At 40.3% G+C, this 16,029-nt stretch overlaps 4 protein-coding genes across 4 annotated transcripts in view; all 4 read right to left on the bottom strand.

Moving 5' to 3' along the window:
* LOC146677678 (protocadherin gamma-C5-like) overlaps nt 1-16,029 on the bottom strand; it is a 285,476-nt gene that overhangs the window by 266,519 nt on the left and 2,928 nt on the right. The gene's annotated exons all lie outside the window — the stretch shown is intronic.
* On the bottom strand, nt 1,262-3,752 carry LOC146677681 (protocadherin gamma-A11-like). The gene has a single exon (XM_085383385.1). It carries the CDS (start codon nt 3,656-3,658, stop codon nt 1,262-1,264), a length of 2,397 nt encoding a protein of 798 aa, XP_085239511.1. The 5' UTR covers nt 3,659-3,752.
* LOC146677680 (protocadherin beta-15-like) lies at nt 5,167-7,666 on the bottom strand. The gene has a single exon (XM_085383374.1). It carries the CDS (start codon nt 7,636-7,638, stop codon nt 5,167-5,169), a length of 2,472 nt encoding a protein of 823 aa, XP_085239500.1. The 5' UTR covers nt 7,639-7,666.
* On the bottom strand, nt 11,427-14,089 carry LOC146677679 (protocadherin gamma-A12-like). Its single transcript, XM_085382467.1, has one exon. It carries the CDS (start codon nt 13,933-13,935, stop codon nt 11,521-11,523), a length of 2,415 nt encoding a protein of 804 aa, XP_085238593.1. The 5' UTR covers nt 13,936-14,089; the 3' UTR covers nt 11,427-11,520.

The following is a 16,029-nucleotide window of genomic DNA, read 5'->3' as shown; positions in this document are numbered from 1 at the left end:
AAAAACATTAATTACTAAAGAAAATTAGTAGTCCCAGTAACGTCCACGTTCAATTACCATTTCACTGGTGCGCATTCTCCCTAAAAAAATGGAAAATGCATAAGTAAAGTAAATACAAACATAAGCACTAATCTTCGGGTAGAGTAAGAAGTATAAAAACATGAAAAATCAACTTAAGAAGCTTTAAATATCATCCACAAATCACAAGCCAGGGCAAATATTCATCAGAGAAATAAAATGAATGACAATATTGAGCTTAATCAAGTGTTTTCCTAATTCGTGAGGGTCCATTTATCAGTACGGGCAAATGTAACCTCATTGGAAAGGAAATAACCCATGATTACTATTGAGAATTACCATCTGAATAATACCGTAGATTTTAAAAACAACAAGCATTCTTGCACTGTAAGTGAATCTCTAAAGGACAGGGTGATGACACTTTTTCAACCTGGTGGAAGGTTATGAAGTCCATGGAAAGGTGAGTGTTTGTTACTTTGTTGTTTTTTAATTTGTTGAGTTAAGAACCTAAGAAAACCAAACAAACAGCAATTTGAACTTTAACATGTCAATCTGAATTATGATAGTTCATATATCAGCAATATCTTCTGCATAGAATTTTGTGCTTTTGATATCTATTACTAACTTCTATTAACAGTATAATGCCAGAGAAAGACTCCATCACTTTGGAGTCTCTCTCTGGCATTATATGGTTAATACATCTTTTGAAATGGGAAAAGTTCATTTCTAATTCTGGACTTGGAAAAAGTAAAACCTGACAAATAAAGTCAATTCTTTTTCCATTTCTATAGCCGAATGTTTTTTTCTTAATTATCATTCGCCTAAATCTTTCTATTGTGTAATGAATTGCAGCTTCTAATACACGTGCTGAAGTTCATAGTTCAGAAGAGAAAATTAAAATGCATTATAGTGACATAAAAATAGATTTAAGGACACTGTTTCTACTAAGGCAGTATCTGACTACAATATGACTGCTTTCATTAATATTAAATGAAATAAAATATATGGAATTAAAAACCTAAAAAAGATTCCGAATATCTATACAAGAAAGTTTGATTGGTTAAGGTGCAAATTTATCCCCAACAGATTTATAAATTTAACGCCAGTAAGTAAGTCATACCTCTAGAGACGCATCTGATTCTTCAAATGCATCAGCAAAATCTGATGGACTTCAAAGACAATACTATAAATGTAAAAACTTAAAGACATAACAAAACACTGCGATTTTGATAACCCAGTTATTTCAGCATCCTACCTCTATTGGAGTTTCGAGATCTTCAAACGCATCAGCAAAGTCTGATGGACTTTTCTTCAGAGTCTGGTCAGCAGGCAGCGTGTTGTCATTGTATGATGTCACAAACTTAAAGTCACTGGTTCTTGAACCTGTGGTCAGGTATGCATCATAATTGTAAGTGCTGCGTAAAGTTCCTGTGCCATCAACATCTGCGTAATTAGGAGGGAGATAACCGCTGGGGATGGCAACTGCTCCGTCAAACAACAGTCTGGGCTTTCTCCTGCGACAAAACCTCAAACCCAGGATGATGATGATGAAAGTCAGAAAAAACGTAGACATAGACACCAGCGCGATGATCAGATAAGAGGTCAGTTTGGAATTCTTCTCATCATAAGACAGATCTTTCAGTTCTGGCACCTCCGCCAAGTTATCAGAAATTAGTAAATACATGGAACAGGTGGCAGACAGAGAGGGCTGTCCGTTATCTTTCACTGCCACTACAAGGTTCTGTTTCATGCTGTCAGATTCAGAAATGTCTCGCTGTGTCCTGATCTCTCCGCTGTGGACACCAATGGTAAAAAGTCCCGGATCAGTGGATTTGAATATATGATAGGACAGCCAGGCGTTCTGTCCGGAGTCCGCGTCCACCGCGATCACTTTGGACACCAGAGAGCCTCCGTGTGCAGCTTTGGGGACCAGCTCGGTCATGAAGGAGTTGCCCTCTGGGGAGGGGTAGAGGATCTGAGGAGAGTTGTCATTCACATCTGAGATGAACACACTCACGGTCACGTTGCTGCTGAGTGGAGGAGAACCGTTGTCTCTGGCCATCACGTGGACTTTAAAACTCCTGAACTGTTCATAATCAAACGACCTCACAGCATGGATCACACCCGTGTCTCCGTTCACAGACAGATAGGAGGACACCGGGGCACCGTTCACCTCACCAGCTAACAGAGAATAAACCACTGTACCGTTCTGTCTCCAGTCGGGGTCTCGAGCACTAACGGAACATAAAGTGGAGCCAGGTTTGTTATTCTCACTCACATATGCGCTGTACGACTGCTTATCAAACACAGGTGGGTTGTCGTTGATGTCAGCTACAGATAACTGAACACTTTTAGAAGAGGACAGTGGTGGAGAGCCCTCGTCAGTGGCAGTGATTGTAATGTTGTAATCAGACACTAGTTCACGGTCCAGTTTCCCTGTGGTCACCAGAGAATAATAGTTTTTAATAGAAGGAACCAACTTAAAGGGGACACCCTGCTGAATGGAGCAGCGGACCTGTCCATTATATTCAGAGTCTCTGTCCTGCACGTTAATGATGCCCACCTCTGTACCAGGTGGCACATTCTCAGGTATGGGATTTGACAGTGTCTTCAGGTATATAAATGGTGTATTATCATTTACATCAGTCACATCTATTAAAACTCTAGCATAAGATGTTAGTCCTAAACCATCTTTGGCTTTTACCCTCATTTCAAAAAAACTTCTTTCTTCATAGTCAATTACACCAGTTACTTTAATTTCTCCCGTTTTGGAATCAATGGAAAATACATTTATGTCGTTGTCAGACACATGGCCAAACTGATATGCTACATCTCCATTCACTCCTTCGTCTGCATCTGTGGCACTGACTTTAATCACTGTTGTATCTAAAGGAGAGTTTTCAGGCAGACTGGCTTTATAAACGGCCTGGCTGAACTCTGGGGCGTTATCATTAGCATCCAGCACAGTGACGTGTATGGCTACGGTACCGGATCTCTGAGGAGATCCACCGTCCAAAGCTGTGAGGAGTAAATTAATCTCCTTTTGTTTCTCTCGATCAAGTTTATTCTGTAGAACAAGTTCAACTCTATTGCTATCAACAGCCAGAATAAAGTTGTCGTTCTTATGTAGGCTGTATCTTTGCACATCATTTTGACCAATATCTGCGTCATGGGCCTCTTCAATTGAGAAGCGGTTACCCTTCTCTGCTGACTCCCTTATTTCCATTCTTATCAAATTTTCGTTAAATTGCGGTGCATTGTCGTTCACATCTTGAATATGCAGACTTACATGGTGAAGCTCCAAAGGATTTTCTAACACCAGATCTACTTTTAGAACACAAGAAGGTTTCTTCCCGCAAAGGCTTTCCCTGTCAATTCTCTCCGATGTGATCAAATCTCCGGTTCTCATATTAATTTCACAGTACCTTTTCCGAGATCCTTCAAAATCAACACGGGCTTGTCGTGAAGCTAAGGTTCCAAAATTAACACTGAGGTCCTTCGCGACGTTTCCAATGACATAGTCTCGTTTCATTTCTTCTGGAATAGAGTAACTCAGGTCCCCATAAACCAGGCGCAGCGTTACAACAAACAAAGCAGACCGGAGAATCAGTCTTAACCCTGAAAATCCTTTGTCTCCCATCCTGATACAAAAACGTGACCGCAGTGCTTCTGATGCACTTTCCAGAGCAAAAACAACAACGTGATTCGTAAACGATTCAACAATCCAAAGTGTAATATCACGATGAAACACGGAGAAACATGTCTGCAAACGTAACTGGTTCTCAGGGAATTACAGTCGACATCTGTGTAGTAGCAGTGGGTGGAGTGGTGTGTGTGTCAGTGTGCTATCAGCCAACAGCGACACCACGAGTTGCCTTTTATCCTTACACTAGGTGATTAAATATGTTTGTCGATGTCTGAAAACACAAGTCATGTTCACTTATCGTTAAATAAACGTTGAATTGGTGTTTCAAAACACAAGCTAATTGAAAACACCAAAACTACGAGAAATCGCTAACTAAAAGAAAAAAAAATAGTGTTTCACGATTTACTGATGACAATTAACATCATAGCACTTGTGCATGAAGAACAGTAACAAGTACCTCCCCAGTAACCATTTTATAATCAGTTTGTAACTACAAACAATTAACGAGTGTATATAGTGGCAAACAAGAAATGTCTACACACATGTGATAAAATGTCATTCGTTTACCTCAGGCACATAACCTATACACAGGCTCATCATATAACACATCTTGTGTTCTTCGTTCACAGAACACAACTGAACTGAAGAGCATTTGATTTGCGGGCCGAACGTTCTAGATACAATTAAGCTAATGTTTCTTCATCGTTGTGAAAGGAAGAAGAAATGAAAAAACAAACTGTTTTATGTAGATATTGCTATTATTTTGAAGGTCACATAGATAAATCTGACAGAAAATTCTGTTAAGACTGTTTTACCTACGCTAATACCAGGTTAACAATCACTCAATGTAAAATGGTATACCTGACTACTTCATATTCAGAGCTGAGCTAGGCAAAAATAAAAAGAATTCAGTAAGTAACAACACGAATGTCTATTATAATTATTATCAATATTATTAATAATATCAATGGTCGCAGACAATTACTAGAAATGACGTCGATTTAAATGAAAGAGCACAACTATAGAGAGAGTGCGCGCGAGAGAGAGGGAAAGACAGGGAGACAGAGAGAGGGGGAGAGAGAGAACAATTACAGTGAGTGGGTCTCTGGGGCCCTGAGGAATATTTCAGCACCAAAGAAAGTTAATTTGAGATTTGGCAGGACCAACCACGCAAAGATACAAAATGTGTTTCTGCTATACGCGCAGCCACGTGCTCTTCAATAGTGTGAATTAGTTATTTTGATAAAAGCAAACAATTACAATAAGTTAACCATGGCATAAGTCCGCATTGTTTTATACTGTATAGTTTGCTAAAGAATGAGTTATTTCATTAAATCTTTTTGCCACAAGGACCCAGAAAAACATGTAACAACAATATACAAAATTACGAAAAATAGCACCCGCAAATAACAAACTAAGATGTAAGTTACACGATAAGTAAAGAAAAAAGAAAAATAGTCGAGATCAACATGCCGTAAGGTATTTCTGAATGAAAGTTTTCATCATATGATAAGCAATTCATGGTAAACGACAATACTACCTGTGCAAGATAAAGACATAAACAACGGTCTTACAAATATTTTTTTTTTAAAAACAAAAAGAAACACAACAAAAAGTGTAGGAACCAGAGGAAAGATTTGTGAGTGTCTTACCTCAATAGATTGACCCAGAGTGTCAAATGGATCAGCAAAGTCTGATGGACTTTTCTTCAGAGTCTGGTCAGCAGGCAGCGTGTTGTCATTGTATGATGTCACAAACTTAAAGTCACTGGTTCTTGAACCTGTGGTCAGGTACGCGTCATAATTGTAAGTGCTGCGTAAAGTTCCTGTGCCATCAACATCTGCGTAATTAGGAGGGGGATAACCGCTGGGGATGGCAACTGCTCCGTCAAACAACAGTCTGGGCTTTCTCCTGCGACAAAACCTCAAACCCAGGATGATGATAATGAAAGTCAGAAAAAACGTGGACACAGACACCAGCGCGATGATCAGATAAGAGGTCAGTTTGGAATTGCTCTCATTATAAGACAGATCCTTCAGTTCTGGCACCTCAGCCAAGTTATCAGAAATTAGTAAATACATGGAACAGGTGGCAGACAGAGAGGGCTGTCCGTTATCTTTCACTGCCACTACAAGGTTCTGTTTCATGCTGTCAGATTCAGAAATGTCCCGCTGTGTCCTGATCTCTCCGCTGTGGACACCAATGGTAAAAAGTCCCGGATCAGTGGATTTGACTATTTGATAGGACAGCCAGGCGTTCTGTCCTGAGTCTGCGTCCACCGCGATCACTTTGGACACCAGAGAGCCTCCGTGTGCAGCTTTGGGGACCAGCTCGGTCATGAAGGAGTTGCCCTCCGGGGAGGGGTACAGGATCTGAGGAGAGTTGTCATTCACATCTGAGATGAACACTCTCACGGTCACGTTGCTGCTGAGGGGAGGAGAACCGTTGTCTCTGGCCATCACGTGGACTTTAAAACTCTTGAACTGTTCATAATCAAACGACCTCACAGAGTGGATCACACCCGTGTCTCCGTTCACAGACAGATAGGAGGACACCGGGGCACCGTTCACCTCACTAGCTAACAGAGAATAAACCACTGTACCGTTCTGTCTCCAGTCGGGGTCTCGAGCACTAACGGAACATAAAGTGGAGCCAGGTTTGTTATTCTCACTCACATATGCGCTGTACGACTGTTCCTCAAACACAGGTGGGTTGTCGTTGATGTCAGCTACAGATAACTGAACACTTTTAGAAGAGGACAGAGGTGGAGAGCCCTCGTCAGTGGCAGTGATTGTAATGTTGTAATCAGACACTAGTTCGCGGTCTAGTTGTCCAGTGGTCACCAGAGAATAATAGTTTTTAATAGACGGAACTAACTTAAAGGGGACACCCTGCTGGATGGAGCAGCGGACCTGCCCGTTATTCTCAGAGTCTTTGTCCTGCACGTTAATGATTCCCACCTCTGTACCAGGTGGCACATTCTCGTGAATGGGATTTGACAGTGACTTCAGGTATATATCTGGCGAGTTGTCATTATTATCAATAACATCTATTATAACTTTGGCATAAGATGTTAACCCTAAACCATCTTTAGCCTGCACTTTCATTTCAAAAGAACTTTTTTCTTCATAGTCAATCAAACCACACACTTTAATTTCTCCAGTTTTAGGATTAATAGAGAAAACTTTATCATCGCTGTCAGATATATGACCGAAGTCATACGTTACATCTCCATTCACTCCTTCGTCTGCATCTGTGGCACTGACTTTAATCACTGCTGTATCTAAAGGACAGTTTTCAGGCAGACTGGCTTTATAAACGGCCTGGCTGAACACTGGGGCGTTATCATTAGCATCCAGCACAGTGACGTGTATGACTACGGTACCTGATCTCTGAGGAGATCCACCGTCCAAAGCTGTGATGAGTAAATTAATCTCCTTTTGCTTTTCTCGATCGAGTTTATTTTCCAGTACAAGATCGACGTTGTTGTTGTCAACTGATAAAATGAAATGGTTGTTCTTTTGTAAGATGTACCTTTGCACAGCATTTTGACCTATATCTGCGTCATGGGCCTGCTCTATTGGAAATCGACTTCCCCTTTCTGCTAACTCGCTTATTTCCATTTCAATTAAATGATCTTTGAATTGTGGAGAGTTGTCATTTATGTCTTGAATATGAAGACTAACACGATGAAGCTCCAACGGATTTTCCAAAACTAGATCTGCTTTTAACACACAGGAAGGTTTCTTGCCACAAAGGTTCTCTCTGTCAATTCTGTCCATCGTAGTAAAATCCCCAGTACTAATGTTAATGTCGCAATACATTTTACGAAATCCTTCAAAATCAACACGGGCCTGTCGTGAAGAAAAACTTCCACGGTCAATACCGAGATCCTTAGCTATATTTCCAATAACGAAGTCGCGTTTCATCTCTTCGGCAAAAGAATAACTCAGATCCCCGCTTACGAGGCGCATCGTTACAATAAACGTAGCAAGGCAATAGATCGGGCCTGAAAATCCTTTGTCTCTCATTCTGAAATGAAACGTCTTCCGCTTGTTTATCTGGCTATTTAGAGCGAAACAACATATGTATCCCAAATCAGTCAGAAATCCAATAGTCCACACCAGTTTATACAGAACTATGTCCCAGGATTTAGCGTTTCTGATAAATGAAAAAAAAAAACTGAATTCATGATGGGTGGAGTGCTGCATGTTCTTTTTCTTCCAGCCAACAGTGACACCATGTGTCTTTTTAACTTCACATCCGCGTTTGAATAAAACTTCAAGTCAAAAAAGAAAGAAAGAAAGAAAGAAAGAAAGAAAGAAAGAAAGAAAGAAAGAAAGAAAGAAAGAAAGAAAGAAAGAAAGAAAGAAAGAAAGAAAGAAAGAAAGAAAGAAATCGCATGAAGGTAGTGTTTACTCCTGTCGATACACTAAATTGGAATAGCGAATTATGTTCTCGGTATATTATAATGAAAATAAACTAAACAGTACATGAAATATCAGCAATTATAGCTACAGAATACAAATGACAAGGCTCAGAACCATGGACAGCGGCAGAGAAAATACTTAGACCGTTTTTATACAGAAAAGACAAATGCTGCAACAGTCGCACACACACACAGTTAGAAAAAAGCAATTGAAATGGCAATTTCAATCATTTATTTCCGATTTATAGCAACTACGTTCATTAAAATATAGATAAGCAACAAATCAGAAGTAGACATAGTCTTTTTGCGGAAAGTCGGTCCTTATACTAGAGTAGACATTATTAGAATGATGCATCGATGTACAAGTGTCATCTTACTGCTGATGGACGTGACTATAATTAAACACATTACATGCATTTTTGTACATTGACTCACAGCTTTATAACATATGCTCAACACCGTTCGGGAGGTCACGAGATAAACCTGAGGTCGTGTAACTTAAAACGGAAACGCACGCACGCGGTCGGACATCTATATGTGAACTTGGTGTTATGTTTGACTTTTTAAATGCTGAAGTGATGACACCACTTTGAACACAAACAACATGAAGCGTTGAAAGGGAAATCTCTTAATGGCTAAACTCCAGCTATTCATAACCATGAAGACAAGACAGTACCTTTATGAAATCTGCAACAATACACTGCGTTGTACAAGCTTCATATGGTATTTCTTTATCTGAGACAAAAAGCAAACAAAGTACTACTTGTCCAAGTATGGAACGCCAGGACTGACATAATAAATTAATTATACCATTAAATAATTGATTAAATGTGGCAGTAATTAATTACAATTGGAAATAATTAATTAAATAAATATTTTTGACACATTTAATTAATTAAATAATTATTGCCACATTTAATTAATTATTTAATAGTATAATTAATTTATTATGTCAGTCCTGGCGTTCCATATCCAAGCAGCAAAGGAAATATCAAAGTAAAGTACAAGTCATTCAACACTGCACTTCTTTGAATTTGAAACTGAACTTCTTTCTTAATGTCATCCATGAGTTGTGGACTACAACAGTCTCACCGGGAACACACGACACCTATTCATTTTTACAGAGTCAGTACTGCAAATGTTAGTAGCTAACCAGTATTAATGAGCTCGCTGGCATTTGACAACCACCTAACAAATCCGTATGTTTGTTGGTTTTAAGTTTCATGTTAGTGTAGTGGGTTAGATTTTGTAGAAGATGTTTTGTTCCTACATGGTGTCTGTGAACGCAGCGTGAACATTTAATGGTACCCTAGCGATCTAATCAGAGGTTAGCTATGAGGAGCAGCTGTGGCCTATTCACTGATTTAGCGTTTGGTACTCATTTCTCCCATATATGGTGACGATCACAGCCTGATCTTAACGTTGCAGATCAAATTCAGTCGAGTGGTTAGTAGGATCCTCGTATGAAGTCTGCAGTTTAGTTAATAATAGCGTGGACCAAGGATAACTGTTCTTTTCTCTTATTATAGGTACCCTGCTGCCATCTTGTTGAGTCTTGTTATTTCTCGTTGTTGTTTTCAGTGTCCTCTAGTGCCTTGTTTTGTTTTAACTTTGCTTTTTTTTATCATGTTTAATCTTGTCCTGTGCCGTTTGTGCCACACCGCACTTTGTTGGGGCCAAGCGTGGGTGCGCCTGATGCTGCATTTCTGTGGTATTTTAAAGGTTTTATATGTAGATGCATACACTCCTCTTCTGTTTATTTTTCCCTGAGTAGTTCCCTATTTCTTGCTTGCTTTATCGGTTTATTTCACTATAGGTTTATTTCACTTTAGGTTTAGAGACGGACGCTTGCTGGGGGGCTAGGCACATTTGGTCAGGTTGCCTCTTATGCATGCGAGTGTAAACGCCGGGATACGATTATAAAGCGCCTTTAGTTGCAGTGACAACTGCAATGCGAGGTGACGAGTGAGTAACTGGTGGAAGTCCTTGGGCACTACTCCCTGTAGGTTGCCTCCCAAAGTGACCTGTATTTAACTATATTAATTGGCTTTTTGTTGAGCTGCTATTTTACTTGGAGCAACACAGTGAGTCTTGTAGTTTTAAGCCATGTCTGGTAGTGATGTTTTAGTTAAAGGTACAGTGGTATTGGAAGTCCTGCCACTAAATTTGCTGTTGTCTTTGTATCTCCACATTATTCAGATAATGCATTAAACAAACCTATTGACAATGACTTGCCACGCCTCTTCTTTGTCAATAACAAGCCCGTGTGTCTTTGTAACTGATAAAACCTTTGCACTGGTTAATGTGAAATTTCCTGGGGTGCAACTCCAACACCAGGTGGCGTTATCAGTTTAGTTACATTGTCAGTTTCCTTCTCTGGCGCCACAATGGGATAGAAATAAACATGTAGCGCTCACCATCCAACAGACTGTCAACACACCTTTGAGAACAACATTATAACATGCGGTAACACTAATGTATACCGAGGTACAATGTGGATGTACATGAGATGACAAAGAATTGAGCACAAGAAATGAGATTATCAATACTGACAGCAGGAAGTGATGAATATCTGACAGCTATTGTTTCGGTAGTTTAAAAAGTGATTTAGTCATTTTAATGCTACATTGATGGTGATAATAATACCCATTAAACATAATTGTGATTTACGCACAGAACGTCCCTTCGACTGGTCACTTACTTCCCCGACTATCGCTACCGTAGGCGGCTAAACGTTTTGATTTGACGTCGGATGCACTTCCTGGCGCAAGCCCGGGGTTTCCCCTCTGTGCCTCTTTAAAAATAGGAGGGATCCGTTCCTTAAACAACGAATGCGTTAACCACTTCACCACAAAATTAACACGGGGACTTTCGAAATTACATGAACTAATAAGTAAATCTTGAGTATAGGACCTTTGTTCGTCTTTCATGTGAAAGATCATTAACAGTACTGGTGCCGCCATCAGTAAATCAGATGGTTTATGCGACAAAGTGTATCATCAATTTACTAATCATTACTTGTTAATTTAATGCCGTTGTTTATTTCGAGGTACTTTGCAGTGTTGTAAAAGCTGACCAGAAATCAGAGTGAAACTTGACTCGTCGTCAGAAGAGTCTAAAAAAATACACTGAAAGTTTCGGGTTGGAAATAAAAGGAAGTTGGTTACGTTCCAGTTTAATATTAATAGCTACGTTTCGCTATAAGCAACCCCCCAAGATTGACTTTGTTTGTAATATGATGAAAGGCGTTATTTTGAAAAAAATTTAAATTCATACACAAACACACAAAAAAATGCAAGAAAGGGGAGGTACTATAGGAAAGACCCTGTAAATAACAAGAAGCCTCAGGTTCTACTTATCAAAGACAATACTATAAATGTAAAAACTTAAAGACACAAAACACTGCAATTTTGATAACCCGGTTATTTCAGAATCCTACCTCTATTGAAGTATCGAGATCTTCAAATGGATCAGCAAAGTCTGATGGACTTTTCTTCAGAGTCTGGTCAGCAGGCAGCGTGTTGTCATTGTATGATGTCACAAACTTAAAGTCACTGGTTCTAGAACCTGTGGTCAGGTATGCATCATAATTGTAAGTGCTGCGTAAAGTTCCTGTGCCATCAACATCTGCGTAATTAGGAGGGAGATAACCGCTGGGGATGGCAACTGCTCCGTCAAACAACAGTCTGGGCTTTCTCCTGCGACAAAACCTCAAACCCAGGATGATGATAATGAAAGTCAGAAAAAACGTGGACACAGACACCAGCGCGATGATCAGATAAGAGGTCAGTTTGGAATTGCTCTCATTATAAGACAGATCCTTCAGTTCTGGCACCTCAGCCAAGTTATCAGAAATTAGTAAATACATGGAACAGGTGGCAGACAGAGAGGGCTGTCCGTTATCTTTCACTGCCACTACAAGGTTCTGTTTCATGCTGTCAGATTCAGAAATGTCCCGCAGTGTCCTGATCTCTCCGCTGTGGACACCAATAGTAAAAAGTCCCGGATCAGTGGATTTGACTATTTGATAGGACAGCCAGGCGTTCTGTCCAGAGTCCGCGTCCACCGCGATCACTTTGGACACCAGAGAGCCTCCGTGTGCAGCTTTGGGGACCAGCTCGGTCATGAAGGAGTTGCCCTCTAGGGAGGGGTACAGGATCTGAGGAGAGTTGTCATTCACGTCTGAGATGAACACACTCACGGTCACGTTGCTGCTGAGTGGAGGAGAACCGTTGTCTCTGGCCATCACGTGGACTTTAAAACTCCTGAACTGTTCATAATCAAACGACCTCACAGCGTGGATCACACCCGTGTCTCCGTTCACAGACAGATAGGAGGACACCGGGGCACCGTTCACCTCACCAGCTAACAGAGAATAAACCACTGTACCGTTCTGTCTCCAGTCGGGGTCTCGAGCACTAACGGAACATAAAGTGGAGCCAGGTTTGTTATTCTCACTCACATATGCGCTGTACGACTGCTTATCAAACACAGGTGGGTTGTCGTTGATATCAGCTACAGATAACTGAACACTTTTAGAAGAGGACAGAGGTGGAGAGCCCTCGTCAGTGGCAGTGATTGTAATGTTGTAATTGGACACTAGTTCACGGTCCAGTTGTCCTGTGGTCACCAGAGAATAATAGTTTTTAATAGAAGGAACCAACTTAAAGGGGACACCCTGCTGGATCGAACAGCGGACCTGCCCGTTATTCTCAGCGTCTCTGTCCTGCACGTTAATAATGCCCACCTCTGTACCAGGCGACACGTTTTCAGGAATGGAGTTAGACACCGATTCCAGAGAAACTGCTGGTGCATTGTCGTTTATGTCAGTAATCTCTATTATAACTTTGGCATATGATTTTAGTCCTAAACCATCCTTGGCTTGCACTGGGATTTCAAAAGAGCTTCTGTCTTCATAGTCAATTACACCAGTTACTCTAATTTCTCCCGTTTTGTGTTCAATAGTAAACACATTCATATTATCATCAGATATGTGCCCTAAGTCATACGTTACATCTCCATTCACTCCTTCGTCTGCGTCTGTCGCACTGACTTTAATCACTGGTGTATCTAAAGGACAGTTTTCAGGCAGACTGGCTTTATAAACGGCCTGGCTGAACACTGGGGCGTTATCATTAGCATCAACCACAGTGACGTGTATGACTACGGTGCCGGATCTCTGAGGAGATCCACCGTCCAAAGCTGTGAGAAGTAAATTCATTTCTTTTTGTCTCTCTCGATCAAGTTTATTCTCTAGTACGAGTTCAACCTTATTGCTGTCAGCAGCCAGAATAAAGATGTCGTTCTTTTGAAGCTCGTACCTTTGCACAGCATTTTGACCTATATCTGCGTCATGGGCCTGCTCTATTGAGAAGCGGCTACCCTTCTCGGTTGACTCGCTTATTTCCATCTCAATCAAATTTTCTCTGAATTTTGGCGAGTTGTCATTCACATCTTGAATATGAACACTTACACGATGGAGGTCCAAAGGATTTTGTAACACCAGATCCACTTGCACAACACATGAAGGTTTCTTGCCACAAAGGCTTTCTCTGTCGACTCTCTCCGATGTGATCAAATCTCCCGTTCTCAGATTAATGTCACAGTAACGCTTACGAGATCCATCAAAATCAATGCGAGCCTTTCGGGAAGACAAAGTCCTCAGATCAAGCCCAAGATCCTTAGCTATATTTCCAAGCACGGAGTCTCGTTTCATCTCCTCTTGAATATTATAACTTAGATCTCCATGAGCGATGCGCAGCGTTATAATAAAGGAGGCAAAGAAGATCGGCCCTGGTATTGAAAATCCTTTGTCTCCCACCCTGACTCGAAAAGAGCCCATCTTGCAGCAATTATACTGTCCACAGTTGCAAAGTGAAATCTATTCCAAAATACACAGCAATCCTTACAGCTTTACAGCAAGGTACGGGGTCCTGAAGGTTCGGATATATGCGTTTTTCCAGCAGTCTGCATTTGATATCTAATCAGTAAGTGGAGTGGGTGGAGTGGCAAGCGTTTATTTTCCGTTAGTCAACAGCGACACCACGAGTCACCTTTTAATCTCCTTAGTATTCAATTATTCACAAAAAAGTAAATCACTCCAAGACCGCTCTCGGCCATATTTAACAGTTGTGAATATTATTTAAAACACATTAAGCATTCCTTGCTAACTGTGCCTGAGTAAGATGCCGATGTCATGCCATAACAGTCATTTAAAATGATATTTGGTTTGTTACCCTCAAATGTATACTGTTTGAGCCTCAACAAACCCTAACATTCTTGAATTTATTTTACATTTTTGTAATACACAAAAGTTCTAAGGTTCTCCTTTTTGAGACAATAAGCTGAGGTAACTGAATTACACAAACCTACAGTTTTGATTATTGAAATTCACATGGAATTTCGGAGATACCAAACAAGTCTCCAGATCCAGTTACTCCAAGAAACCCTGGATCGTATTTCAGGACCATGAACAGGTACTGTAAGATTTGGCATGGTTATTGGGCAATGTTGTCTCCTAAAATCAATGAGAGATAACTACTGTAAAGACTAATTTATTTTTAAAACTCTACCCAAAGCTAACTACTGCAAGGCTGCATCCGAAACTGAAGCTTTGTTTCCATCACATTGCCTAAAAGGTGCACCAGTTGACCCTGTCGAGACCTGGAAACGACATTATAAAAGAATGAGCAGGCTACTGCTGCACTCTAAATACACTTTTCCACTTTTCTTTAAACAAAATGTCATTGGCGCTCAATGCCACTGCTCAAAAGTTTCAGTGTCATGTTGAAATGTCGTTTTGCTTGAATGAAAAGCAAATTATTTTCATTTAATATATTTTTAAATTAGAAATGTTACAAATGTTATTTTATTTTTAAAAAACGAATTATTGGAAATAATTAGATTTTTTTTTGTTGTTGGAATTTCTGTGTAGCTATTCAGAGGTCCATTTCCTGCAAGTAAAATATCTGTTTCAATTGCATGTGTTCACCTGTTGCTCATAAATCCCAGTTCAAATTCATCCCAAATTCAGTTATGTTAGCAAAGCCAAAAACTGTTAGATTACTTGGAAAATAAATTGAGTTATTTGTCTGTGGGTTTAATTAATGCTAAAATGGCCCCATTTTTTTCTTAAACACTGAGTTGTTGTTCTTAATGACTGTTGCATAATGACTGAAACTAGCACCACTGAAGGAACAATGGGCTGGGAGTTGACTTTTGAAGTCCAGATGTAGTCTCCCATGTCTTAGCTGGTATGGTTCTCTATGCCACCAAATTTAGGGGAATGGTGGATGTGCAGGGGGTTACCTAGGACGTTGACACGTAGCAGGGGAAACTGTAGCCAAGAGAACTAACACTACACATAAAAAGGTTTAAGAAGAGGTGATTGTGTTTTAACAGTCTGTTTGTAGAGTTGTCATGGTGATGATTAGACCTTGCGTTTTGGGGGTACACCGTCCCTTTAAGAGCCACCTTAAGCCAGACCATGCTTGTACTCAGGTTCGCGTCACGCTGCAAGCGGGAACACTAGAGAGTTAGAGGCTGCAAAAGTTTGCGCGGCTATCTACACGTGAGGTAAATGTGCTAGAAAAGTGTAAAATACTGCAAAATATTGTCGTTGGTGTTGTCGGAGACGGTAATTAGCCTAGGAAACTAAGTTTATTATGCGATGACTCCGTGTTTGTGATGATTTTTGTAGAATTCTGAACGTGCGACGGGTGTATGTTCAAGGGTTACCTGCTGTGAGCAGGATTGAAGAGCGGGTTGGTGTGAGTAATGACAGAGTGTCCTAACAGATTTCAGAGTTGTTAAGTTTACACTGTTGTTCACTTTGCACAACTTTTTATTTTTCTGTTTGATTCAGAGGGGAGATCACTTTCTGTGTGATTCCTGTGTGTGTACTTCGGCTGTGTAGAGAAATCAAAGTGAGTTCATG

The sequence above is a fragment of the Rhamphochromis longiceps genome, linkage group LG2, assembly GCF_057381845.1.
Source record: "Rhamphochromis longiceps isolate RC_006_pf linkage group LG2, R_longiceps_female_GT1.1, whole genome shotgun sequence".
In the NCBI taxonomy this organism is placed as follows: domain Eukaryota; kingdom Metazoa; phylum Chordata; class Actinopteri; order Cichliformes; family Cichlidae; genus Rhamphochromis; species Rhamphochromis longiceps.
The sequence above is the reverse complement of the archived record's forward strand: the minus strand, read 5'-3'. Positions and strand labels throughout refer to the sequence as shown.

Bases quoted from the DNA above. Each gene is read 5' to 3' on its own strand.
- LOC146677681 (XM_085383385.1), bottom strand. From the start codon at position 3,658: ATGGGAGACAAAGGATTTTCAGGGTTAAGACTGATTCTCCGGTCTGCT.
- LOC146677680 (XM_085383374.1), bottom strand. From the start codon at position 7,638: ATGCGCCTCGTAAGCGGGGATCTGAGTTATTCTTTTGCCGAAGAGATG.
- LOC146677679 (XM_085382467.1), bottom strand. From the start codon at position 13,935: ATGGGCTCTTTTCGAGTCAGGGTGGGAGACAAAGGATTTTCAATACCA.